Source organism: Salmo trutta, chromosome 21 (genome assembly GCF_901001165.1).
Source record: "Salmo trutta chromosome 21, fSalTru1.1, whole genome shotgun sequence".
NCBI lineage: Eukaryota > Metazoa > Chordata > Actinopteri > Salmoniformes > Salmonidae > Salmo > Salmo trutta.
In genome coordinates, this window is record NC_042977.1 from 39,368,653 (window position 1) to 39,394,399 (window position 25,747).

At 45.7% G+C, this 25,747-nt stretch overlaps 1 protein-coding gene across 8 annotated transcripts in view; it reads right to left on the reverse strand.

Moving 5' to 3' along the window:
• Positions 1 to 1,063: 1,063 nt before the first annotated feature.
• The window catches only part of tcf3a (transcription factor 3a), a 40,690-nt gene continuing 16,006 nt past the window's right edge, over positions 1,064 to 25,747 (reverse strand). Inside the window, exons 4-21 of one of the 8 annotated variants that reach the window (XM_029705623.1) lie at positions 25,169 to 25,242; positions 23,219 to 23,294; positions 22,685 to 22,725; positions 22,030 to 22,159; positions 21,242 to 21,291; positions 17,942 to 18,044; positions 14,286 to 14,422; positions 14,040 to 14,178; positions 13,810 to 13,868; positions 13,544 to 13,622; positions 12,646 to 12,722; positions 12,298 to 12,477; positions 12,000 to 12,111; positions 11,729 to 11,861; positions 11,034 to 11,087; positions 6,914 to 7,158; positions 6,132 to 6,278; positions 1,064 to 4,193 (exon numbers count right to left, since the gene is read on the reverse strand). In XM_029705623.1, the coding sequence (XP_029561483.1) occupies positions 6,139 to 6,278; positions 6,914 to 7,158; positions 11,034 to 11,087; positions 11,729 to 11,861; positions 12,000 to 12,111; positions 12,298 to 12,477; positions 12,646 to 12,722; positions 13,544 to 13,622; positions 13,810 to 13,868; positions 14,040 to 14,178; positions 14,286 to 14,422; positions 17,942 to 18,044; positions 21,242 to 21,291; positions 22,030 to 22,159; positions 22,685 to 22,725; positions 23,219 to 23,294; positions 25,169 to 25,242 (1,829 nt within the window). In that variant the 3' untranslated portion in view covers positions 1,064 to 4,193; positions 6,132 to 6,138. Of the gene's footprint in view, positions 4,194 to 6,131; positions 6,279 to 6,913; positions 7,162 to 10,104; positions 10,347 to 10,609; positions 10,915 to 11,033; positions 11,088 to 11,728; positions 11,862 to 11,999; positions 12,112 to 12,297; positions 12,478 to 12,645; positions 12,723 to 13,543; positions 13,623 to 13,809; positions 13,869 to 14,039; positions 14,179 to 14,285; positions 14,423 to 17,941; positions 18,045 to 21,241; positions 21,292 to 22,029; positions 22,160 to 22,684; positions 22,726 to 23,218; positions 23,295 to 25,168; positions 25,243 to 25,747 lie in introns of those variants that run through there. The other 7 variants (XM_029705622.1, XM_029705624.1, XM_029705626.1 and 4 more) reach the window with 7 other exon arrangements.

The following is a 25,747-nucleotide window of genomic DNA, read 5'->3' on the forward strand; positions in this document are numbered from 1 at the left end:
GAAAGTCCAGCAAGTGCCAGGACGGTCTCCTAAAATGTATTCAGCTGCGGGATCGGGGCACCGCCAGTACAGAGCTTTCTCAGGAATGGCAGCAGGCAGGTGTGAGTGCATCTGCACGCACAGTAAGGCGAAGACTTTTGGAGGAAGGCCTGGTGTCAAGAAGGGCAGCAAAGAAGCCACTTCTCTCCAGGAAAAACATCAGGGACAGACTGATATTCTGCAAAAGGTACAGGGATTGGACTGCTGAGAACTGGGATAAAGTCATTTTCTCTGATGAATCCCCTTTCCGATTGTTTGGGGCATCTGGAAAAAACCTTGTCCGGAGAAGACAAGGTGAGCGCTACCATCAGTCCTGTGTCATGCCAACAGTAAAGCATCCTGAGACCATTCATGTGTGGGGTTGCTTCTCAGCCAAGGGAGTGGGCTCACTCACAATTTTGCCTAAGAACACAGCCATGAATAAAGAATGGTACCAACACATCCTCCGAGAGCAACTTCTCCCAACCATCCAGGAACGGTTTGGTGACGAACAATGCCTTTTCCAGCATGATGGAGCACCTTGCCATATGGCAAGTGATAACTCAGTGGCTCGGGGAACAAAACATCGATAATTTGTGTCCATGACCAGGAAACTCCCCAGACCTTAATCCCATTGAGAACTTGTGGTCAATCCTCAAGAGGCGGGTGGACAAACAAAAACCCACAAATTCTGACAAACTCCAAGCATTGATTATGCAAGAATGGGCTGCCATCAGTCAGGATGTGGCACAGAAGTTAATTGACAGCATGCCAGGGCGGATTGCAGAGGTCTTGAAAAAGAAGGGTCAACACTGCAAATATTCACTCTCTCCATCAAATTCATGTAATTGTCAATAAATGCATGACACTTATGAAATGCTTGTAATTATACTTCAGTATTCCATAGCAACATCAACATAAATATCTAAAGACACTGAAGCAGCAAACTTTGAAAATTAAGATTTGTGTCATTCTCAAAACTTTTGGCCACGACTGTACATGAAGAATCGTTTCAATACACACAAAATGAGCCAAGAATCTTAGCATGTTTTCAACCCTTTATTACAATGGTTTTTTTTCATTTAGGTATACAAGCTCAAAAAGACAGACACTGAAAAAAAGGTATATTTCTGTTAAAAATGGCACATTTATTGCTACATTACTGTTATATACATGACAGTTCTCAATATCTACTTTATATATATATATATAGATATATATATATAAAAAAATAGGAAACTGGAGGCACTTTGAGGACAAATGGATTCTGTCCCCAATGTAAGAGCGACAGTTGGTTTTGTAGCAGTGTGACTGTCTGTTGAAGGGGGCAGAGATTGGCAGACCATGAGACCGCTGGCAAAATTCTAGTTGTGCGTTTTGACAAGGGAAGTTAAGGATAATGTACTCAACATTTGCAGTTTAATATTAACAAAAATGAACACAAATAACATCAGCAATGTTCAGTTTTTCAGATAATTCTTTGTTGTAATAAATCCCAAAACAATGTGTCTTCTGTGAGACAGAAGAACCAATGGCAGCTTAGGGTTTTCATCTGGAGGATGGTTACTATGAAAGACAAACAGGCCAAACTGAGAAAATACTGTTGCAATTCAGTATCACTCTGCAGGGGAAAATACTGTTTAGTTGATCTCTATAACATAAACTGGCCAGGTCTTGTATAGGTACATACTGAACATGTCAATTTCACATTTTTCTTATCAAAACAAAAATGTCTCTCTGCCCTAGTTAGTAGAAAACAAAGTTGAGAATGTTGAACAAAAAAAAAAAAAAACTATTAAGGAAGGACATGGTACTCTGAGTGTTCTCTACATCATCAATGGTTTATACGGAAGATAACAGGTCTGGAAACACTCATATCCACTCAATTCTACAAACTGGTAATAGGGCTCAGTAAATCAAAGTGGACTCAGTTGTTCAGGGATGCCCATCACTAACTGAGAAACAGAGGAAAAGGGTCAAAAACATTACTTTATATTTTTTATATGTACTGAAACACTTCCCTCCTATGTCAATCGTCTATATCTGTAAAAGGTTCTCTTGGAAAGCCACGCATGCAGTGACAATCACAGTGAAGTTTTAACAGTGACATTTTCAGGCCTGGTGAGTAACTACTAAGAATGATACCAAAGTCAAAAACCTAGCAAGCTGAAAAGGACTGCCATAAAATGAAACTGGTATGAAAAACGTAATGCGTTGTTCCTTTTTCAACAATATCAGAGTTTGCACTTAAATGAGTGACAAAGCTTGCCAATACTTTGACATATCCTTTGATAGTAAGTATGAAGTAGTAACTGGTTTAAATGATTTATACAGACCATCTCCAAATGACCTGTGCTTCCAAAAGAGTTGGTGGATGTTCTAGCCATATTAGGAGTGTTGGCATTTACTACTTTCACCCCTTAGCAACTGGCACTTCTTGCTTTTGTCATCATAAAAAAAAAGAAAGAGATTACTAGATTTGGGATGGAAAAGAGTTTGTTCCTGGCATCTAAAATGAGAGTTCTTACATTTAAACAAGGTAAACAAAAATAAATGCAATCCAAAAGAAAAAACTCATACAGCTATATTACAAAGTAAAAAAAAATAACATCACTTCTACAAAAAGGAGGATCCTTACAGACTTTATAAATTGTTCAAAACGCCCAATGCTTCCTGTAATTTAAGGAACAAAAATTGCTGTCCATAGATAGCAGTTGAACGCATTCAAGGGAAGATAGCTATGATATTTCAGGACCCACTCCACAAAAATCAACCCTCTTGAAGTCCAACCATTATTCCTTCTATACTCGTCGAAATAACTGTAGTCTACTTAAAAAAAACAGACATTTCCTTACGTCGTACATAAAATCTTTAAGTACGCATGATCTGGCCATGTAGGTTTGCCTTGCCAACTGATGACACTTGCTCCACAAACGTGAAGAGAAAGAAATGAAGGCAGGTGGTTGACTCAGGTTGGGGCAGAGGGTACTGACCATGCATCCACATGGCCTGGCTGAAATGGAGGCAGAACAGGAGGGGTAAAGAAGGGTAAGGGAGTGGCAGTGGAGGGGGAGAGGCTTGCTCTGGTTCAGAGCACACACACACACTTCCTGCATGTTTCAGTCCAATCTCCCCAAGTCAGAATGAGGAAGTGTTGAGATGACCGTGTGATCCTGTTGAAAAGTAGGTGAACCGGAAGTGGTTCTCAGCGCTAGTAGCGAGTCCTGACCTGTCCTGGGTCTCTGTATGTGTTGGTGGGTGGGGACACCTTCCTCACTGGGAATGCTTCCACTCCACCCATGGCAGTAGCAACAAACAGATGAAGAGGACAAAAATGGAAGGCTTGTAGGATTCCTGGATCAAATAAATACCCACCATACAAATCCTTCAGACAGGCCTGTGTCAGCCCTGACGAGGGCAGATACTTTTTAAAATCACTGTGCTATATAACAGCACTCTGCCTGCCGATTCAATAAGTGTCCCTTCATCACTATGACTGTCCAGTCTTTTACATTCTGGTGGGGTGGCTGAATACCTCAAACTGTACTGTGTTTCAGCCATTTGAGAAAAAAATGGTGGGGATGACGACGATTCTAACTCTCCCAAGCCTTGGCGTTATGCATGCATCTCAGGCACATAGTTACTCACAGGTTAGATTCTGGTGTCACCTTCGCTTGTAATGAAACTATGACCTTTTCAGGTGGGAATGGCAGATGACTACCCAAAGGACACAAAATCCTGTTGCTCACATGAGCAATTGATCCAAAAATACTATTTGATCCAAACAAATTTTGCTCCCAACATGTAAAGCAACTTCTCAAAATGTCTTACAAAAACATGACCATTAGGCAGAAAATCATTGCGTTTAAATTTCCTCTTTCTGTGGCCAAGTCTCTCCTTGGAGTTCAGGGTATGTTTACTGTAAATATTCTTCAAAACTCTGGTGTATAGGGGTGTACATGTGTGTTGCTCTTGTGTTCATGGTCAGGAATGTGGCCACAGGCTTTGTCAGTGTGTGTGTGTGTGTGTGTGTGTGTGTGTGTGTGTGTGTGTGTGTATGCGCTTCTCCACTATATGTGCTATATCGAGAGCGCACCTTTGTGGATTGACACCCACTGAGATGCATAATAAGACAATAAGGCCACGTCTTCTAAGAGCTGTACAATCAACAGGAGCTGGAAGACAAACAGGGATCTTTATATTACACGTCTTTCTGCCATTGAAATCCACTGAAGTCCAAAACAATGTAACATTTTTTAATGCATATTAAAATACATTCTTGGGATGGAAAAACTTTCAGTGTACACTTGTAATGATAGAGAGTAGACAATACCCTTATATATTGTTTTTATAATAATCTTTGAGAACTAACAATCACCAAAATAAAAGCTAGACAGTCAGGAGAATTAAATTCCCCCAAACAATGAATTTAGTAGTAATGATTTTGTTATTATGTTTGATTAAAAGAACACAGCATTACCTATGGCATAATTTGTAGAATTGTAGGAAATAGGCTTATAATGCAAATGTCTTTACACCACCAAGATGTTTAGAGGTGTGACCTCTAAAAATGTCAAATTCAGACGGGCCGACCATGTTTATTACCAATCTTTTCTTTCTGCTAACAGTATTCTTAGCACCAATCAATCTGGTTTTAGATCTAAACACAATACCACAATCAGCCACTATGCTTGTTGTAAATGATATTGCAAATGCCTTAGATGATAGAAAGCACTGTGCTGCGTTGTTTGTAGATTTGTCAAAAGCTTTTGACACTGTAGACCATGCTATCCTTTTGAGTAAGCTTACATCTATAGGACTGGGCACTGATGCCTGCCGATGCTTTTATGACTAAGATAGAACTCAGGCCGTCATGGTCGACGGGGTCAAGTCTGACCCCTTACAGTTACTTAAAGGGGTCCCTCAGGGTTCAATAATTGTCCCACTATTGTTCTCACTTTATATAAAAAACATTGGTGATGTCAGATATTGTAAATTCCATTTATATGCAGATGACACAGTGATGTACTCTATTGCTCCAACAGCGGACCAAGCTTTAATGCAGTTGGAGTCTGATTTTAGCTGAAACTTGTTTTAAACGCTAAGAAAACAAATGTCATGTTTTTTTTCTAGGTCTAAACTCTGTTAGAAACACTTTTGTAATCACTAGCTTGAATGGTACTCAAATCAAACAGGTCTCTGCATATAAATACTTAGGGGTATGGTTAGATATGTTTTTTAAAAGAAAGCCTGTTACTGAATTGGGAAAAAAGCTCAAATTCAAGATAGGGTTCCTTTACAGAAACAGGGCTTGTCTGTCCTCCATAAATAGAAAACAAATTGTGCAGGCTACTTTTATGTCCGTTTTAGATTATGGTGATATTATTTATATGCATGCATCGGCAAACACATTAAAACCACTGGATGCTATTTACCATTGTGCACTCAGGTTTATCACGGGTGATAGTTACAAAACTCATCACTGTATCCTTTATCAACATGTGGGTTGGGCCTCTCTATCTGTGAGGCGAGAGCAACATGCTCTCTTGTTTATTTATAAAGCACTTCTTTTAAAACTACCTCCATATATATCATTAATTTCCACTAGATATATTAATTTTAAAACCAGATCACAGATGTGGATTACATTAGAGACTCCTGCGGTCTCCACAGAGTTGGGTAGGACTGCCTTCAGATCCTTTGCACCTTATTTATGGAACAAACTGCAGATCCAACTTAAGTTAGATACTCTGGTGTCCCTTGCCCATTTCAAAAATGTTATGGAGGATCAATATGATGTTGTCTGTGATTGTTTCTGTTGAATTGTGTCTTTGTTTTGTATGTTTGAAATGTTCTTGTCTGTATGCCTAAAACTGTATATGTCAACATGTTTACACAGGGCACAGCCATAAAAGAGATCCAGGTCTCAGTCTGTATTCCATGTTAAAATAAAGATTTAAATAAATAAATATATATATATTTTTAAATGTCCCCTGCCACGCCCACCACCAATCGCCCCTTTTGATCCAGAAAAAAAAAAATAATAAGAATTTTATGCTCACACATGCCACAACAATACATAGGGTTTTGGCAGTTACACTATGACAGCTTACCTGGGTGTTATATATGGTTCACAGAGTTGTGTCCATCGCCGCCTAACCCGGGGTGCCCCCCTCCCATCTGCATCTGGGGATCCACTCCCGAAACCTTCTCTTCCTCCCTCCGCTTCAGACACGCTGCCTTGGGGTTCAGGTTACGCTCTTTAGGAAGAGGAGACACAGAATCACAGGGAGAAGTGGATCTACAGGTTCAGGTAAACTGATGGTGAGCACAAGACAATAGTCAAAGATGGACGCAAGGGGCAAAAAACATCAGGTTTTACAGATTCTAGTAAACCGAGAAATGCTTGGGAGGTTAGGCTTATCTAGGAACGAGAGATGTTAAAAACAAAAAGGCAGGGAGATGTGACAGGCACGGAAGGTATGATTAAGGTGTAAATGCCACAATATTCTAAATATGAAACAAAATAGAAAAATGTATAATTGGAAAATCATGGAGAACAAAAGACCAAACAAAGAGAGGAGACAGCTGGACAGAACAGAGGAACGGCCAGACGGCAGCAGTGAGGTCACTAAGTGTTTGGCAGAGGTGAAGCCCCTCCTCTTCCCCATCTCTTTTCGGTTTGGGTTTGGTAAGGAATCCTTCCAGAGCTACAGGGAAGCCATACCTCGCACCTGCTTCTCCAGGCCCAGTATTAAGAGCTAGTTGGCTAGGTGGTACTGAATCTATTCCTAAAAGGGGGGCCTACCTCAGATCTCAAGGTCCAATATGAACCCTTTCACTGCCATGCTGGCTGGGTGGAGGGTACTGGATAATTTCCTAAAAGGAGGCCTACCTCGGACCTGCTTCTCCAGGCCCATAATGACCTGCGAGGCCTGCTGCAGGATGATGAGTTTGGTCTGGGCCTTGTCGCCGCGCAGGTGCACCTGCACCATCCGGCCCAGCTCCCTGAACGCCTCGTTAATGTCGCGCACGCGCACCCTCTCCCGGACGTTGTTGGCCGAGCGGCGCTCCCGCTCACGCTTCTCCTTCTCCTCTGCCGTCAGGTTGTCGTCGCTGGGCGAGGCCACGCTGCAGCTGCTGCTGAGGAGGGAGGGGGCATTATGGTACACCCCAACACCTGCTGCTTTTACCCACCAAGTTGCCCCTACGGATTTAAGTTACCCCTAAATGCTGACAGTTTTTATGGATAGTTTATGTGGATAGCCAATTGCTGTTCCAGGGCCAGTTCCCATATTTTGTCTGGCATAGTTAGACCTGATCCTAGACCAGCACTTCCCTACAGCATTCCCTGCACATTATTCACATCCTAGATCAGACTGCCTGACTGTGACATCATTCAATAAGTGCCATATTTGGGCAGTAGGCCAGCAGCAGGAAGGTGGTAGCAGTCCAGATGGACAGAATGTGTTCCAGGGACGATGAGGAGGATCACAGATGGATGATCCCGGTGGAGAGTGGTGCGGTGGAGCAGGAGAGCGAGAGAGAGAGCGGATGGATGGACTGCGAAGGACGCGGTAACAGAATCCTTTTGTTTTTACACGGAGGAATCCCGAGACGAGAGCACTACTGTTACTGCTATTGTCCATTAACGCATCTTTTAAGACCTCATAAATGATATTTGCAACCGGGAATATGTTTTTTTTACCCAAAGCATGTTTTTCCATCACTTCTCGGGAGACTTTCAGTTGGCTAAACAGCAACTTACGGTTATTTTGTCAAATTGAGTTTTTAAAATGTTGAGTTATGGGTTGACAACCATCATACAAAATGTTCCAAATGGAATCTGACAGAACCCAGACCAACAGTCTACGTCTCCTGCTGATCAGGACCCAGGAGTGTATTGACAGGTGATAATATGAGGCTTTTGGGGGCTGTCAGTGAGGAGGAAAGAAGACCAAGAAAGAGAGGGAGAGGAGGAAAGACAGCAACACACCCTCTAACCAGGTCTAGAGAATGGGAAACAGGAACACAGAGATAGAGAAAGACAGCTAGATGCAACTGGTGCCTCATGTTAAATACATCAGCGGTCAGAGATGTATTATCTGAATGAGAGGAATCTGAAATCACTGCTGCCATCTGCAAAAGGAAATGACAGAAAGAGAGATGGAGATGGGTATGAAGAGGACTTCAATGAAATCAGTAAATTAAAAATGTTAACATTTGACGAATAAGGGCATGCAACACAGAGACACTGCAATACGAAAGTGAAGTGAGTTAATACATTGAGGAATGGGATAGGAGCAGAACAGTGAGCCCCTCTCATCCAACCACAACCCGTATCAGCATAGCCAATCAGCAGGCAAAATACAGGGGGCTCAATGCTGTAACTTGGGAATGGTGACACGTTACACCAGGCCGTTAACATTATACTCAACCTGGAGCAGCAAGTCCGAGGTCAGAGTGTATTAAAAAAAATGTTGGAATCCTCTGACAAAAAAATCTTTGCACTTCACTTTGGGCCATTACCCAAAGCTGATTAAATGAATTTAGAAGTCATTATCTGGGCCTGAAATAATTGTAACAAAGAGTAAAAAGCTAACAGAAACATAGGTTGTTAAACCGTGTTGCTAAGGCCTCATGAGAAGCACAGTGATGGGAGACAGCGATAGAAGCGTATAAGGGAAATCAGAAATATAATGTTAATGACTCGTTCCACCAAATGAGTGCCTTTTGCATCCCTTTGATATTTTAAGTAGAAATTGTGCACAAATAAAGAATTTTAAAAGCCTGATATTTTAAATGAAGTGCCCTTTAATATAGACCACATGGAGAATTCAATCGGATTTTTTATATGAATAAAGACTAGCTAAAATGCAAAATTCAGCATTTTGACATGTTTCTCAATGCACCCTCTGACTTCTCTTAAGCAACATTTCTCCAAGTCCTCACCATCATTGTGAAGTGCTAGCCTTTTTGTTACTTTGACAAAGTAATTTCTGGAGATTAATTATTTCATGCGATTAGTGATTCATTTAAGTCTGTCCCTCATTTTAAGGTCAACCCTGTTACGCGACTTGAACTCTCGTTTTAATATGGTGAAACTATTACTTCAATATTTTTTCCAAAAGAAACATCTACTAGTCAAATGATAGTGTAAAAGCAGGTGAGCTGATTCTACTCTTGCAGGCCATTTGCTGGTGTTTTGTGGTGGAAAACGGAGCTGGTCAAGAGTAATACTTCAACCCTGTTACGCATAGAAATGTTTTAACAATTCAACTTTGTGAAGCTTGCATTCAATTGCCTCTCCGTTACACACAAGCTTCCCACCATCACAAGGGGATTTATAGCTGATTTAACATGAATTTGTCCACCTGGTTAATTTGGCTATAGTAATTATGTAGTATATATTTTTCTTTGTACCTCTTGAGATGGGAAAACATATATTTTTTAAATTAAGTTGAACTTGTGCCCTTTATGACAGAATGTCAAAATTATGAGAATTCGAAAAGTTTTTCTTACAATTCTCAAAAGGCACCGAATTGGTGGAACGCCCCTAATATAGTGGAGGGGGGCAGTCACATGAAGCAGCCCAGACAGACAGACCCATGCTGTTTAGATCAGGCAACACATACGACACCAAACCAGACATGAATCCAGTGGTAGGTTGTATATGTGCGCACAGCAGCAAAGACTTAAAGGAACGGAGAAGGGGCCACATCCCAAACAGTCTAAATAGCTTCCTTTCCTCGTCCCCTTTTCTCCCATCATAACAAACAACTAGATAGTTGGAAACGTGTCTTATGGGAGCATCTCAATACTTGAAAGTGGCCTCAACGCCTAGTCTGCTCTCTATCTGCAATGATCTAAAAACACAGGACAGGTGAAAGCAATATGACTGACACCTTTCCAATGACTTCACATCAATGAAGGAAAAGAGACAAGGAAAGAAAACCACTCAAGAGTATGGAGACATCCCAGGGCCTTTACCCTGAAGGATACTAGAAGGCATCAGAGAATTGGGACGCGGCCCTACCCTGGTTCTTTGTCCCGTCTAAAACTGGACCCCAGTGACAGCACACTGACCTCGGACTTGCTGCTCCAGGTTGAGTATAACATTAACGGCCTGGTGCAGAATGAGCAGTTTGGTCTGGGGTTTCTCATTAGTCAGGTGGAGCTGACACATGCGGCCCAGCTCCTTAAAGGCTTCGTTGATGTCCCGCACGCGCAGACGCTCACGGGCATTATTTGCCACCCGCCGCTCTTTCTCCCGCTCTTTCTTCAACTCCGGCGGCAGATCCTCGTCATCCTCGTCCTCATCATCATGACTGATGAAGAGTCAATGTAGGCCAAGGGGGGAGGTTTGGTTGGAAGGGATAGAAGACATATTTACTAAAGTGGACAAGACTATTACGTTCTGTTCTAATCACTTGCTAGAGAATGATTAAATGCTATCATTCTGGGAGTGCTGTAATACAGCTTCTGGACCATTATGACAAAGAAGAAGCTCTTCATTCTTTAAGCAAGAAAACAGGACTTTATATAATCCTCTAACATACTTCTGCAAACTCATATACAACATACAAACATCTTTTCTTTATCAATGTAGAAAATGTTATGGTAAAAGCCAGGTTCATCTGCTGCAATAGCTGTGAAATTATAAAATCCAATTTCATCTAGGTTCAAGTCATCAAATTGACAATTCCAAATTCATAATATACTTACACCATCAGTTATTAAACCTGGGGTATCCCCTTCAGAGCTTGTGTGTTATAAGAAGGTGTTATAATTGCAAGATGATACAAACCTTCACTCAAGGCACCAACAACGGCACGACTCAAGGAGCGAGAAAAACGTTTGCTATGCCTGAGTAGATCGTTTATGCTGAAATTCTGCCTACCAGGTATAAATAAATAGATGTCAGTTTATAATTATTCTCCAAAAAATGTATTTGGTGTCTATATTTCTGGCCACACCCCCTGAGGTGAGGCGCACATGACTGGATGCAGACTTACTCTGCTCCCGTGTCTGATAGGGAGGAAGAGAAGGTCTGGAAGGAGAACGTCTCTCTGAAAACAACGGTAGACACGAGGGCACACATGATAACAGTGCTAAAGAACATCACCTCTTTTTGGGTGCTGGGGCTGTGTTAGGTTGAAATAGAGAGGGTAAACCTGCACTCCCTGAATGGACAATCATTTTCAACAGATGTCTTGAAAATGATCAAATAAATCCTGATAACGTTCAGTGAGAGAGTTTACCCCCTTTATAATAACAGCAGCACAGTCCCCAGGACAAATCATTGAGCCACATTCGCTAGCCTAAGCTAACAAGATGGTTAAACAGATCAGTGTCCCACTTCCGATACCACAACAATCACCTAGGGCTTAGGTTTTGACGGGAGTTTTATTTACTTTGTAAATCGCACTGCACAAACACTAAAGAGAGACTGGAATGCAGTATGGTGTCAAAATGACTTCATTTGATCAATGTGCCAACTGATCAAATAATTTCTACACGGTAATACCTGCCAGAAAACATCGGTCTGAATCCTAACTTAAACGAGCGCTTAATGCAAACTTCCAGGTAAATCTTGCATTGACGACGTCGACTTGCCTGAACATAGAAGTCCTATACTTGCATCTCAAGAGTGACTGACTGATTTCAGTCATATTAATGTGTCATTGCTACAGACAGAGGGCTGAGTCACCTTGTTCGGGTGCGGGCCTTCGAGTCTTTCTTCTCGTCCTCTGACTTGTCAGCCACGGAGGAGTTCTCGTCATCCTCCTTGTCCTCCCTTTTGATGTCGGCGCCACTGGACGAGTGTGTGGAGCGAGAGAGGCCTGAGGGAAAATGGGGGGATAAGTCAACGCCAAGCACAGTAGATATTTTGATAAAGAGGGAGAGTCAATCATTTTGTCTCTTTTCCTTTCCTGAATGGCAAGAGAGAGGAAAATAAAGAGTGACAAGGAAGAACTAACTGGTGAAGCCCTCAGGCTGGCTGCCAGGCTGGGCTGAGGGAGGGCCATGGTGACCATGCAGACCAGGACCACTAGAGGGCGGACCAGCAGAGTCCTCATGGTGGTTGGACATCTACAGAGCAAAGGAGAAACATAGGATTCGATAGTTACAGTCCTATAGTCTCTTCATAACATAGCTGTTACATGAGTATTTACATGAGGCTGTATAGAACAGCATGACAATAAACAGACAGAATCCTAAACCTTCCATATGGCTAGATAGGCCCACTATAGATCTATTCATCCCTCCAGTTCTTACCAGGTTGGGCAGTCTGTTGGCCAGTCCCAGGCCAGCGTTGTTGAAGGCCTGGGCAAGACCTCCTATCCCAGCGCTGAGGAGGCTGTGCATGTCAGTCAGCCCCCCTGGGCCCCCCTGTCCCCCGGCGTGGCGCTGCAGAACGTGGATTGCCTCCTCCAGACGGTCCTCCATTTTGTTTTGCTGTAGAAGAGAAGGTAAAACACCGGGGTAAGTATAACGAACACTGTTTATTCATCAACTTCAACTCATCCAGCTCGCCTCAGATCAAGGAGTTATTTGTCATCTTTTAAGACTGCTACTCGTGTGTGACTGCACACGTGCAGGAGTTGGACATGACATGTAACTCACCAGAGCCTGCAGTCCTCCCTCAAAGTTTGGAGAGGGTGTGGCCTGTCCCGAGCCCCGGGACCACTGAGAGGCAGAACCTACAGAGACCGAGACATTAAGCATCTGGACAAAAACTGTCTGTGAAAATAGTTGGGACAAACCACAAGAGTGGGGCTTTCCATCTACCAGGCAAACGACCATTCGGTTGAAAAGCAGTCAACCATAACTTGTTATCTAGTAACTCTAGACAAGATGTCATCTAATTATGTCAAATTTCATTAGAGGTTTTATGGTTGGCCATTTCAGACACCACACTCAAAGCACTGGTGTCAAAGAAGAACCTAATCTGGTCGCACGATTCCACATTGGACCAACAGTGACATTTGCGCTTCATCTGCCTGTGAGAAAAAGCTATTTGTTGTTGTTTTCCATGTGGCTGTAACCTTACAAAACAGGATATGTCCCCCTAAGGACTAAAACAGGTGGCATCCGCTAGGTGAGTTAACTGACGTTTTTGCTCTTACACCTACCCAAACACTTCAATCTCTTCAGCAAAATATCCCCTTAGCCTAGTGTTCCGTCACAACCGAATAGAAACTAGCTAGGAATCAGCAGTAGGCTCCAACACACCATATAGGAAATGCTTTGCTAGGTTTCACTAAGGGTTGACCCAATTGTGATCCTCCAAGCTACAGGTGTACTTTCCCTGCCATGTACTGGGGAAGGGCTAGTTACAGGTGTATTTTCCCTGGCCAGTCACCTGCTATGGCCTGGGGAGAACTAGTTACAGGTGTATTTTCCCTGGCCAGTCACCTGCTATGGCCTGGGGAGAGCTAGTTACAGGTGTATTTTCCCTGGCCAGTCACCTGCTATGGCCTGGGGAGAGCTAGTTACAGGTGTATTTTCCCTGGCCAGTCACCTGCAATGGCCTGGGGAGAGCCCACTGGAGTAGATGGAGATGAAGGGAAGGTGTTGCTGTTGTGGTCCGAAGGATAAATCTACACAGAAACAAAAACAATGAAACGGTCATTCAATAGTCAGATCTGTGATACAGAAAACAGTAGGACAGAAACTCGGCCTTCTCTATTATTTGCAGATTGGGTTTTATCTTAGTCTTGGTAGATAAATCAACTTTGTATAATCACTGAAGACTACGCTTGATGTGGTCTGTGCAGCTCTACTCACTGATGCCAGGGCTTTGCCGATCTCATCTCCTGAGCTAGGTGGAGCTGTTCCCCGGTTGGCTGGGAGGGAACAACAGGGTGGATAGCAAACCATTAGAACTGACATTTTCAATTTAGAGAAAAGATGGAGGTAAAGGAAGAAACAAAGGAAGTGCCAGAAAGTGAGAGAAAAACAGAGACAGGCAGATAAAAACAGACAGTCTACAGAGTGTCAGTGGTAGACAGTCGTACCCATGATGCTGTCTGTTCCGTTGATGGGGGGTGTGTGGTTGGGGACTCCGTAGCCAGTGGACCCAGGGTGAAAGCTCCCATTCACCTCGCTGCCGTGCAGGGGGTAGTTCTGGGGTGAGAGTGGCAACGGCTGGCGCTTCTGCACAAAAACAGGCTCAGTCATTCTCTGGGTGTTGAGTGAGAGAAATGGTAACGTATTCTATACTACTATATAGAGAACCAGCTAGTGTGTGTTAGTAGTCGCACCAGTCTGTCCTGGGGGTTGATGGCGGTGAAGGGGGCGGGCTGGCCCAGGTGAGGGGAGTTACCCAGCACAGCAGAGTAGCCCGGCTGCCCCATCGGCCCGGCAGAACTCCACGGGTCAGGGGAGGGGTGCAGACCTTCTGTCAGGGAGGAACCAGGAGGGGTGTTTGTGTATAGAGAGAGTGGTGAGAGGGGGGTGGGGGGATATAGAGGGGTGTTTGTGTGGAGGGGAGAGGGTGGTGAGAGGGGGGGGGTGGGGTGGTGAGGGTGGTGGGGGTACAGGGGAAGGGGGGAATAGAAAGAGCGAGAGAGTGAGTACCAGAGGGACAGCAGCCACCAGAAATAAGACAAGGGGTCACATCTGCCTCATGACTTCATCTTAATGTACAGACAGACGACTCACTAGCACTGCCATAAGGTGTTTCAACAGGGAGGATGAGACAATACAGGCAGTAATGGGGCACATACACTGTTGCCAGTTTATTAGGTATACCAGCCTGTTCACGAAAATGGATCTCTCCTACAGACATTGACTAAGGTGACCGTGCTATATAAAGCAGGCACACGGCAGAGGCATTCAGTTACTGTTAGATTGAACGTTAGAATGGGCTAAACAGGGCCTCCAGAGTGGCAAAACGGTCTAAGGCACTGCATCGCAGTGTGAGAGGTGTCACTACAGATCCGGGAACCATCCCGGGCTCTGTCGCAGTTGTTCGTGACCAGGGGACCATGAGGCGACGCAAAATTGTCCCAGCGTTGTCCGGGAAGGGTTTGCCCGGCCGGGTTGTCCTTGTCCCATCGCGCTCTAGCGACTCCTGTGGCGGGTCGGGCGCAATGCACGCTGACATGGTCGCCAGGTGTACTGTGTTTCCTCCGACACATTAGTGCGGCTGGCTTCCGGGTTAAGCGGGCAGTGTGTCAAGAAGCAGTGCGGCTTGGCAGGGTCGTGTTTCAGAGGACAAGACTAACTACCAATTGGATATCACAAAATTGGGGCGAAAAAGGGGTAAAAAGTCCAACAACAACAACAATTGTTATAATAAAAGAAAAGAATGGGCAGAACAAGTGACAGAGCATGGTATGAGTCTGTGCCAGGCCCACTGGTTCCAGCATCTCAGAAACACTCCCATCAGCTAACTACAACAAGAATTGGCTCCAGTGGGAAAGTGATCAACACTGGACAATTGAGGAATGGAAAAACGTTGCCTGGTCCGACGAACCCTGGTTCCTGTTGTGTCATGCTGATGGCAGAGTCAGGATTTGGAGTAAGCAACATGAGTCCATGGCCCCATCCTGCCTGGTGTCAACGGTACAGGCTGGTGGTGTAATGGTGTGGAGTCCATGGCCCCATCCTGCCTGGTGTCTACGGTACAGGCTGGTGGTGTAATGGTGTGGAGTCCATGGCCCCATCCTGCCTGGTGCCAACGGTACAGGCTGGTGGTGTAATGGTGTGGAGTCCATGGCCCCATCCTGCCTGGTGTCTACGGTACAGGCTGGTGGTGTAATGGTGTGGAGTCCATGGCCCCATCCTGCCTGGTGCCAACGGTACAGGCTGGTGGTGTAATGGTGTGGAGTCCATGGCCCCATCCTGCCTGGTGTCTACGGTACAGGCTGGTGGTGTAATGTTGTGGAGTCCATGGCCCCATCCTGCCTGGTGTCAACGGTACAGGCTGGTGGTGTAATGGTGTGGAGTCCATGGCCCCATCCTGCCTGGTGTCTACGGTACAGGCTGGTGGTGTAATGTTGTGGAGTCCATGGCCCCATCCTGCCTGGTGTCAACGGTACAGGCTGGTGGTGTAATGGTGTGGAGTCCATGGCCCCATCCTGCCTGGTGTCAACGGTACAGGCTGGTGGTGTAATGGTGTGGAGTCCATGGCCCCATCCTGCCTGGTGTCTACGGTACAGGCTGGTGGTGTAATGGTGTGGAGTCCATGGCCCCATCCTGCCTGGTGTCTACGGTACAGGCTGGTGGTGTAATGGTGTGGAGTCCATGGCCCCATCCTGCCTGGTGCCAACGGTACAGGCTGGTGGTGTAATGGTGTGGAGTCCATGGCCCCATCCTGCCTGGTGCCAACGGTACAGGCTGGTGGTGTAATGGTGTGGAGTCCATGGCCCCATCCTGCCTGGTGTCAACGGTACAGGCTGGTGGTGTAATGGTGTGGAGTCCATGGCCCCATCCTGCCTGGTGTCAACGGTACAGGCTGGTGGTGTAATGGTGTGGAGTCCATGGACCCATCCTGCCTGGTGCCAACGGTACAGGCTGGTGGTGTAATGGTGTGGAGTCCATGGCCCCATCCTGCCTGGTGTCTACGGTACAGGCTGGTGGTGTAATGGTGTGGAGTCCATGGCCCCATCCTGCCTGGTGCCAACGGTACAGGCTGGTGGTGTAATGGTGTGGAGTCCATGGCCCCATCCTGCCTGGTGTCTACGGTACAGGCTGGTGGTGTAATGGTGTGGAGTCCATGGCCCCATCCTGCCTGGTGTCTACGGTACAGGCTGGTGGTGTAATGGTGTGGAGTCCATGGCCCCATCCTGCCTGGTGCCAACGGTACAGGCTGGTGGTGTAATGGTGTGGAGTCCATGGCCCCATCCTGCCTGGTGTCTACGGTACAGGCTGGTGGTGTAATGGTGTGGAGTCCATGGCCCCATCCTGCCTGGTGTCTACGGTACAGGCTGGTGGTGTAATGTTGTGGAGTCCATGGCCCCATCCTGCCTGGTGTCAACGGTACAGGCTGGTGGTGTAATGGTGTGGAGTCCATGGCCCCATCCTGCCTGGTGTCAACGGTACAGGCTGGTGGTGTAATGGTGTGGAGTCCATGGCCCCATCCTGCCTGGTGTCTACGGTACAGGCTGGTGGTGTAATGGTGTGGAGTCCATGGCCCCATCCTGCCTGGTGTCTACGGTACAGGCTGGTGGTGTAATGGTGTGGAGTCCATGGCCCCATCCTGCCTGGTGCCAACGGTACAGGCTGGTGGTGTAATGGTGTGGAGTCCATGGCCCCATCCTGCCTGGTGCCAACGGTACAGGCTGGTGGTGTAATGGTGTGGAGTCCATGGCCCCATCCTGCCTGGTGTCAACGGTACAGGCTGGTGGTGTAATGGTGTGGAGTCCATGGCCCCATCCTGCCTGGTGTCAACGGTACAGGCTGGTGGTGTAATGGTGTGGAGTCCATGGACCCATCCTGCCTGGTGCCAACGGTACAGGCTGGTGGTGTAATGGTGTGGAGTCCATGGCCCCATCCTGCCTGGTGTCTACGGTACAGGCTGGTGGTGTAATGGTGTGGAGTCCATGGCCCCATCCTGCCTGGTGTCAACGGTACAGGCTGGTGGTGTAATGGTGTGGGGAATGTTTTCCTGGCACACGTTAGGTCCCTTGATACCAATTGATCAACTTTTCCATTCCCCATAGAATTCAGGCTGTTCTGGATGCAAAGGAGAGTCTGACCTGGTACTACATGAGTGTACCTAATAACCTGTCCACTGAGTGTATATGACATCATTGGTCAGCTAATACAGTACTTCAATAAATCACCTAAACCAAAATTGCATTTCAGACAACTTTCTCCATGTTTCCGAGGTATCAAAGTGGGTAAACCCATAATGCTAAGTATATTGTGTAGTTTAAGCCCCCAGATATGATCTGGTATACACTACACTAACCTTGCATATAGAAGGAGCCGGGGTAGCCCACATTCCCAGGCTTGGAGGCAGGATACCCTGCACCATCTCTGTTATAGTCCTCTCCTGAGGCCAACGCATACACCTACAAAACACACACAGTAGGGAGATGGGGGAAATCGGACACATTAAAAAAGGTTTCAAGTTAATGTCACAGGCACAAGTACAGTGAACTGCCTTCCTTACAGGTTTTAAACCCAACAATACATGTAGTACTAAAACAACATGAGGTAGAACAAACACAAGCAAAAAAAATAAGAACACGAGAAGTAATTCATATACAGGGTCAGTTTCAATATCATATATACAATGTGCAGGGATACTGGAGTGATAGAGGTAGATATGTATAAGGGTAAGGTGACAGGGATCCTGGAGTGATAGAGGTAGATATGTATAGGGGTAAGGTAACAGGGATCCTGGAGTGATAGAGGTAGATATGTATAGGGGTAAGGTGACAGGGATCCTGGAGTGATGGAGGTAGATATGTATAAGGGTAAGGTGACAGGGATACTGGAGTGATAGAGGTAGATATGTATAGGGGTAAGGTGACAGGGATCCTGGAGTGATAGAGGTAGATATGTATAGGGGTAAGGTGACAAGGATCCTGGAGTGATAGAGGTAGATATGTATAGGGGTAAGGTGACAAGGATCCTGGAGTGATAGAGGTAGATATGTATAGGGGTAAGGTGACAAGGATCCTGGAGTGATAGAGGTAGATATGTATAGGGGTAAGGTGACAGGGATCCTGGAGTGATAGAGGTAGATATGTATAGGGGTAAGGTGACAGGGATCCTGGAGTGATAGAGGTAGATATGTATAGGGGTATGGTGACAGGGATCCTGGAGTGATGGAGGTAGTTATGTATAGGGGTAAGGTGACAGGGATACTGGAGTGATAGAGGTAGATATGTATAGGGGTAAGGTAACAGGGATACTGGAGTGATAGAGGTAGATATGTATAGGGGTAAGGTGACAGGGATCCTGGAGTGATAGAGGTAGATATGTATAGGGGTAAGGTGACAAGGATCCTGGAGTGATAGAGGTAGATATGTATAGGGGTAAGGTGACAGGGATCCTGGAGTGATAGAGGTAGATATGTATAAGGGTAAGGTGACAGGGATACTGGAGTGATAGAGGTAGATATGTATAGGGGTAAGGTGACAGGGATCCTGGAGTGATAGAGGTAGATATGTATAGGGTAAGGTGACTAGGCATCAGGATATATGATAAACAGAGTAGCAGCAGTGTCTATGATGATTGCATGCGAGTGATATAAATAGTCAGTATAAATGTGTGTGTGAGCAAATTAAGTGAGTGTGTGTTGGAGTGCCAGTGTGAGTGTGTAGAGTCCTGTGAGTGTGCATAGAGACAAAAATACAAATTAAATACAAGGGTCAACTCAGATAATCTGTGTAGCCATTCTGTTAGCTGTTTAGCAGTCTTATGGCTTTGGGGCTGTTCAGGAGCCTGTTGCTGTCCATGGCTTGGTTGGCTGGAGTCTAACATGGTATTTTCTAATGATTCCCAAGTGATCTGAAATAGCAGACTGTGTGTGGTCAAAACCTTGCATCCTGTCTTGATTAGGCCACCCACACACATACACACATTGAACACTGCTCAAATGGTTGGTGTCAATTGAGGAGTACATTTTTACTATCTCTTTTTACTGCTTAATTCAAAATCAACAGCCTCTGTGGCATTTGAGGACACTGGGGCTGTTGTCTTTACTATTGAACTAAGCAGTGTGGAAGGTTTTCTTATGGGATGTTCTGTTACTAAGACAACAAACAGATTTTAAACAGACAAGAATTCCACACACAGTTATAGTAAAGTAGCCTTTAGGCCACATGTTAACTACAGCTAACCTCGGTGTAAACATACTTTTCTAGATCATTTAGCCTATACAAAGTACAAGATAAGCTGTGTGCTCCTGTACAATCTGCTGGATGTAGGTTCAGTAAACTGCCTTGAACCAATGACAGGGAGGCTGCCATTAACCCAGAACAATAACTGAACTCCTTATGTTCCGTTACCAAGACAACAAATTCATTCTTTACTGGCTCAGAAGGAGCCATAAACCCAAAGTTTCTTCTCTGTGATCTCAGGGTCTTACGGCTAGGTTTGAGATGTATACGGTTTGTCTGTGCTAGTGTGTGTGGTGTGTGTGTGGTGTGTGCGCGCGTTACACACATGATCAAGTTGGGTCTGGTTAACACACATGACCCAGCCTTCTCTCTGGCTTACAGAGCATCACACAGAATTGATAGTTGTCTCTGGCATGTCACTAAAGAGGTGAAGGTCCTGAGGTTGTGAACTAGCAGACGCCACAGAATCAGCCCAATTCTGGCAGGCATGAGATAATAAAACTATGGCCCAGACGACTCAGTTCCTACACAGTGAAGTTGTTTCTCTAATTTGATTAAACAGAGAGAGGAAGAGAGGAAGAGGAATGGAGAGATGCACTCCTAATTACTGTGCCATCTGCCCATTCCTGGACTGCAGCCAACTCTACAGGCAGCTGGGATAGAGGGATGGGGGAGGGAGAAAAAGAGTGAGATGGAGGAAAAGAGAGCGGGGGAGGGTGAGAGAGAAACAGAAAGGAGGGTGGGAGCAAGTAGAACTCACAAGAGAGAGATGTAGAGAAAAAAGAGGGAGCGGAGAGAAGGAAAAAGATGGAAGGTGAACAGTCGACACTGTATAGAGGAGGTTTAGTGAAGTCATCAAGCCTCATTCTTTACCTTGAGCAATGGACGGGTGAGAATGCTGGGCTGGAAGGAATGCATGCACATCTATAAAATAAATGGCCTACAAATAAAACCCACTATAAATCCAGAAGTCTAAATAAATGAATGGGGCTCCGTTTATTTTTTCACCTCGTTGGCAATGCAAAAGCACACAGCTGTGGGGCTGGAGGCCCTCTCTCTCTCTGCCAGTTTGGCTGCCGTTCTAAAATCCGGGGTTATAGTCTGGGGATTGGTGTGCGTCCACATTACACACACTGACAATGAGGGCTGGGAGGCAGTTTAGGGATGGGGGATGCAGAACATGTGTGTGTAAGGGAGTGGGTGGGGTAAATGTTTTAGATGAGGGAGCATTCCTGAGAGTGAGTGGGGAAAGGTTTGAATATGGTTGGGTGACACGGTTTCTTGCGTAGGTGGGCTCATTTTGGGTTGGAAGGGGCAAAAGGTCTGAAACAGGTTTGTGTTCTTCAGGGACAATAGGCATACTAAGGTGTGGCAGTCTGGTACGAGGAGGTAATGGGGGGGGGGGGGGGAGTACTTACTGAAGAGGGCAGGCCAGGGGGAACTTTCCTGATCTTTTTTGGCTGGCCATCTGAGGAGACACACACAGTGAGTACATAGATGAAACAACAGAGTTATGAATGCAGTGTTAACAGTTCGGGCATATCGATGAATGGGTTCATTCATGCTGTCCATTAGGTAAGCTCTGTGCTGGTAGGAATATCTGTCTTTATGGGCCCTTATAAACGGCTTAATCAAACGGAATCTTATCTTATCCAACCAGTGTGTTTATGCAACGGTGTCACCCGACCCTCCTCCCGTTGAACCCCTGGCTGGGTTAGCAGAAGTGAGATCTCTCTGGTTGTTATTTTAAACATCAGTAGGAGAAGTGAGATCTATCTGGTTGTTATTTTAAACATCAGTAGGAGAAGTGAGATCTCTCTGGTTGTTATTTTAAACATCAGTAGGAGAAGTGAGATCTCTCTGGTTGTTATTTTAAACATCAGTAGGAGAAGTGAGATCTCTCTGGTTGTTATTTTAAACATCAGTAGGAGAAGTGAGGGTAATCACAGTCCTACATATAAACCAGAATAAAGAGCAACTCCTTCACATAGTAATAGTGGAGTGGATATGGTCGTGAATTCCATGTGATTTTATAAGGATGTAACTGCAGTAAGCATTAGCAGTAGAAATAGAACTGGAAGCTAATTAAAAAAAGCCCCTCCAATATGACCAGAAGGAAACACCATGGAACACTGCTTTACATTGGAATGTGTGCTCCATCTTCCTTGCATTCTATGGGATAATATTCGGGGGTTTCTGTCCTTACCCATGCTCTCCTGGGTGGATCTCCTGCGAGGATTGAACTGGGAGGGGTAGAACTGGGAGCCTGACTTCAGACCCGAGGGGGACAGGGCATCAGGACTGGGCATGGGCATCTCACTGGGCATAAAGCCCGGCTACACAGGAAGAGAGAAGACCAGGTCAGTCACACAAATACTGCTAGAGACAGTAATGTTGAGAGAGGACGAGGGGGGACGAGAAGGACGAGGGGTGGAGGAGAGGGGACGAGGAGACAAGGGGAGCAGGAGAGAGGATGAGAAGGACGAGGGGAGGAGGAGAGGGGACGAGGAGACAAGGGGAGCAGGAGAGTGGATGAGAAGGACGAGGGGAGGAGGAGAGGGGACGAGGAGACAAGGGGAGCAGGAGAGTGGATGAGAAGGACGAGGGGAGGAGGAGAGGGGACGAGGAGACAAGGGGAGCAGGAGAGTGGATGAGAAGGACGAGGGGAGGAGGAGAGGGGACGAGGAGACAAGGGGAGGAGGAGAGAGGATGAGAAGGACGAGGGGAGGAGGAGAGGGGACGAGGAGACAAGGGGAGCAGGAGAGAGGATGAGAAGGACGAGGGGAGCAGATGCACAATAAAAGAAGAGAACTAGTCACAAGAGGGAAAAACCAAGTTGGAAGAGAAGCGACTGATTTTACCTGTGCTCCAAAAGAAGAGTAGGGTCCTCGCTCAGCTTTGCCTGTAAAAACAGATAGAGGGACAATCAGGGCAGGACATGGTAAAAACCTTTAAAGGCCGTTTCACTCATCTCCAGCACATTAACAACCAATCTGACCTGTTCCCCTTTCTCCAGTTGGGCGCCCCTTATCTGCCACCCGCCCGCCGTGTGAGGTGCTCTATATGAAGGGTTGTATTTATGACTTTAGACAGGAGCAAAACAACTTGGCTCGTTATAGAGGGTCCGGGGGTAATTAAAGCCTAACCCCCATCTCTGCTCTCCTGACAGATCATCTGATAGACACATAAACATGCTATAGGCCACACTAATCCTTTGGGAGAGGTTTGTTTGTGCTTGGGTGCTCCTAAACCCCTCAACCCCACCCTAACACGTTGTCATGATGGGGATGTCCAATCAGCTGAGCTTAATTAAATGGAAGACCAGGGAGAGAACCTGTTCCAGATAGATCTAAAACATAGGCCAGGATGGAGGAAATATATTCAGATCTCCTTACCCACAATTCCTGAGCCGAACATAGGGGTGGAAGCCAGGCATTCATGCTCATTGTAATGAGTTCCTTCACCATAACCCTGGAGGGAAGAAGAGAAAGAAACAGACAAAGAGAGCGATGAAGAACTCAAATCAAATGCAGCATCTTAAAAAAGATTCAACATGACATCTACAAGCAAAATGCACTGTGCCTGTGAGCTCTTTGGACCAATCTGTTACGTCCAGATAAGACTAGTCATATGGATTCGCAATATATCCACGGTGGACGATATGAGCGATATGGATTCGCAATATCCACGGTGGACGATATGGATTCGCAATACCCACGGTGGACGATATGAGCGATATGGATTCGCAATACCCACGGTGGACGATATGAGCGATATGGATTCGCAATACCCACGGTGGACGATATGAGCGATATGGATTCGTAATACCCACGGTGGACGATATGAGCGATATGGATTCGTAATACCCACGGTGGACGATATGAGCGATATGGATTCGTAATACCCACGGTGGACGATATGAGCGATATGGATTCGTAATACCCACGGTGGACGATATGAGCGATATGGATTCGTAATACCCACGGTGGACGATATGAGCAATATGGATTCGTAATACCCACGGTGGACGATATCAGCGATATGGATTCGTAATACCCACGGTGGACGATATGAGCGATATGGATTCGTAATATCCACGGTGGACGATATGAGCGATATGGATTCGCAATATCCACGGTGTAAGAACATGTCCATGTTGATAAACTACATGACAAAAAGTATGTGGACACCTGCTTGTCGAACATCTCATTCCAAAATCATGGGCATTACCATGGAGTTGGTCTCGCATTTACGGCTATAGAAGCCCCCACTCTTCTAGGAAGGCTTTTAACTAGATGTTGGAACATTGCTGTGATGACTTGCTTCCATTCAGCCACAAGAGCATTAGTGAAGTTGGGCAATTAGGCCTGGCTAGCAGTTGGTGTTCCAATTCATCCCAAAGGTGTTCGATGGGGTTGAGGTCAGGGCTCAGTGCAGTCCAGTCAAGTTCTTCCACACCGATCTCAACAAACCATTTTTGTATGGACCTCGCTTTGTGCATGGGGACAATGTCATGCTAAAACAGGAAAGGGCCTTCCCCAAACTATTGCCACAAAGTTGGAAGCACAGAATCGTCTAGAATGTCATCGTATGCTGTAGGGTTAAGATTTCCCTTCACTGGAACTAAGGGGACTAGTCCGAACCATGAAAAACAGCCCCAGACCATTATTCCTCCTCCACCAAACTTTACAGTTGGCATTATGCATTGGGGCAGGTAGCGTTCTCCTGGCATCCGCCAAACTCAGACTGCCAGATGGTGAAGCGTGATTCATCACTCCAGAGAACGCGTTTTCACAGCTTTACACCACTCCAGCCGACGCTTGGCATTGCACATGGTGAACTTAGGCTTGTGTTTTGGCTGCTCGGCCATGGAAACCCATTTCATGAAGCTCCCGACGAACAATTATTGTGCTGACGTTGCTTCCAGAGGCAGTTTGAAACTCTGTAGTGAGTGTTGCAATGTGCTTCAGCACTCGGCGGTCCCATTCTGTGAGCTTGTGGCCTACCACTTCGCAGCTGAGCCATTGTTGCTCCTAGATGTTTTCACTTCACAATAACAGCAATTACAGTTGACCGGGGCAACTCTAGCAGGGCAGAAATTTGATCAACTGACTTGGAAAGGTGGCATCCTATGACGGTGACATGTTGAAAGTTTGAGCTCATCAGTAAGGCCATCCTACTGGCAATGTTTGTCTATGGAGATTGCATGGCGGTGTGCTCAATTTTATACACCCGTCAGCAATGGGTGTGGCTGAAATAGCCGAATCCACTAATTTGAAGGGGTGTCCACATACAATTGCACTATGTATATATACACAAAAGTGTAATGTGCAGTGTTCCCTTACCCGTCCCTGGTTGAAGGAAGGGCTGTTCTGTTCTCCAGATGCCCAGGGGGTAGAACCGCTTCGCTCATCCATACCTAGAACATGGAACAAAGGGTTAGACCTGAGAGGGAAAAAAAAGGACTAACTAAAGACTTAATCTAAATAACCCCTAGTCCCCCCCACCCAAGTATTGATAGGTTTGAGTGGGTTGGAAATGTGTGCAGAATATGCCAAGGTGGAGCATTACCATTACCTCAATACCTATCCAATCTTTTCAGAGCCACACTAGTACCTAGAAGATAGAGGCTGGAGGGTGGTCTGTTCAGGCACTGCTGCTTCCGAACTGCCTGGGAGTGCTCCAAATAACCTTTGGCTGAGCACTGCTACTTCAGCTCCCTGTGTCCGCTCTGCCACTAACATGCTGACGCGGGTTGATTTTGTCCACCCACACCAGACACGAATCAGGACACGCAGGTTGAAATATCAAAAATTAACTCAGAACCAACTATATTAATTTGGGGACAGGTCAAAAAAAAACTATTTATGGCAACATTTATGGCAATTTAGCTAGCTAGCTTGCTGTTGCTAGCTAATTTGTCC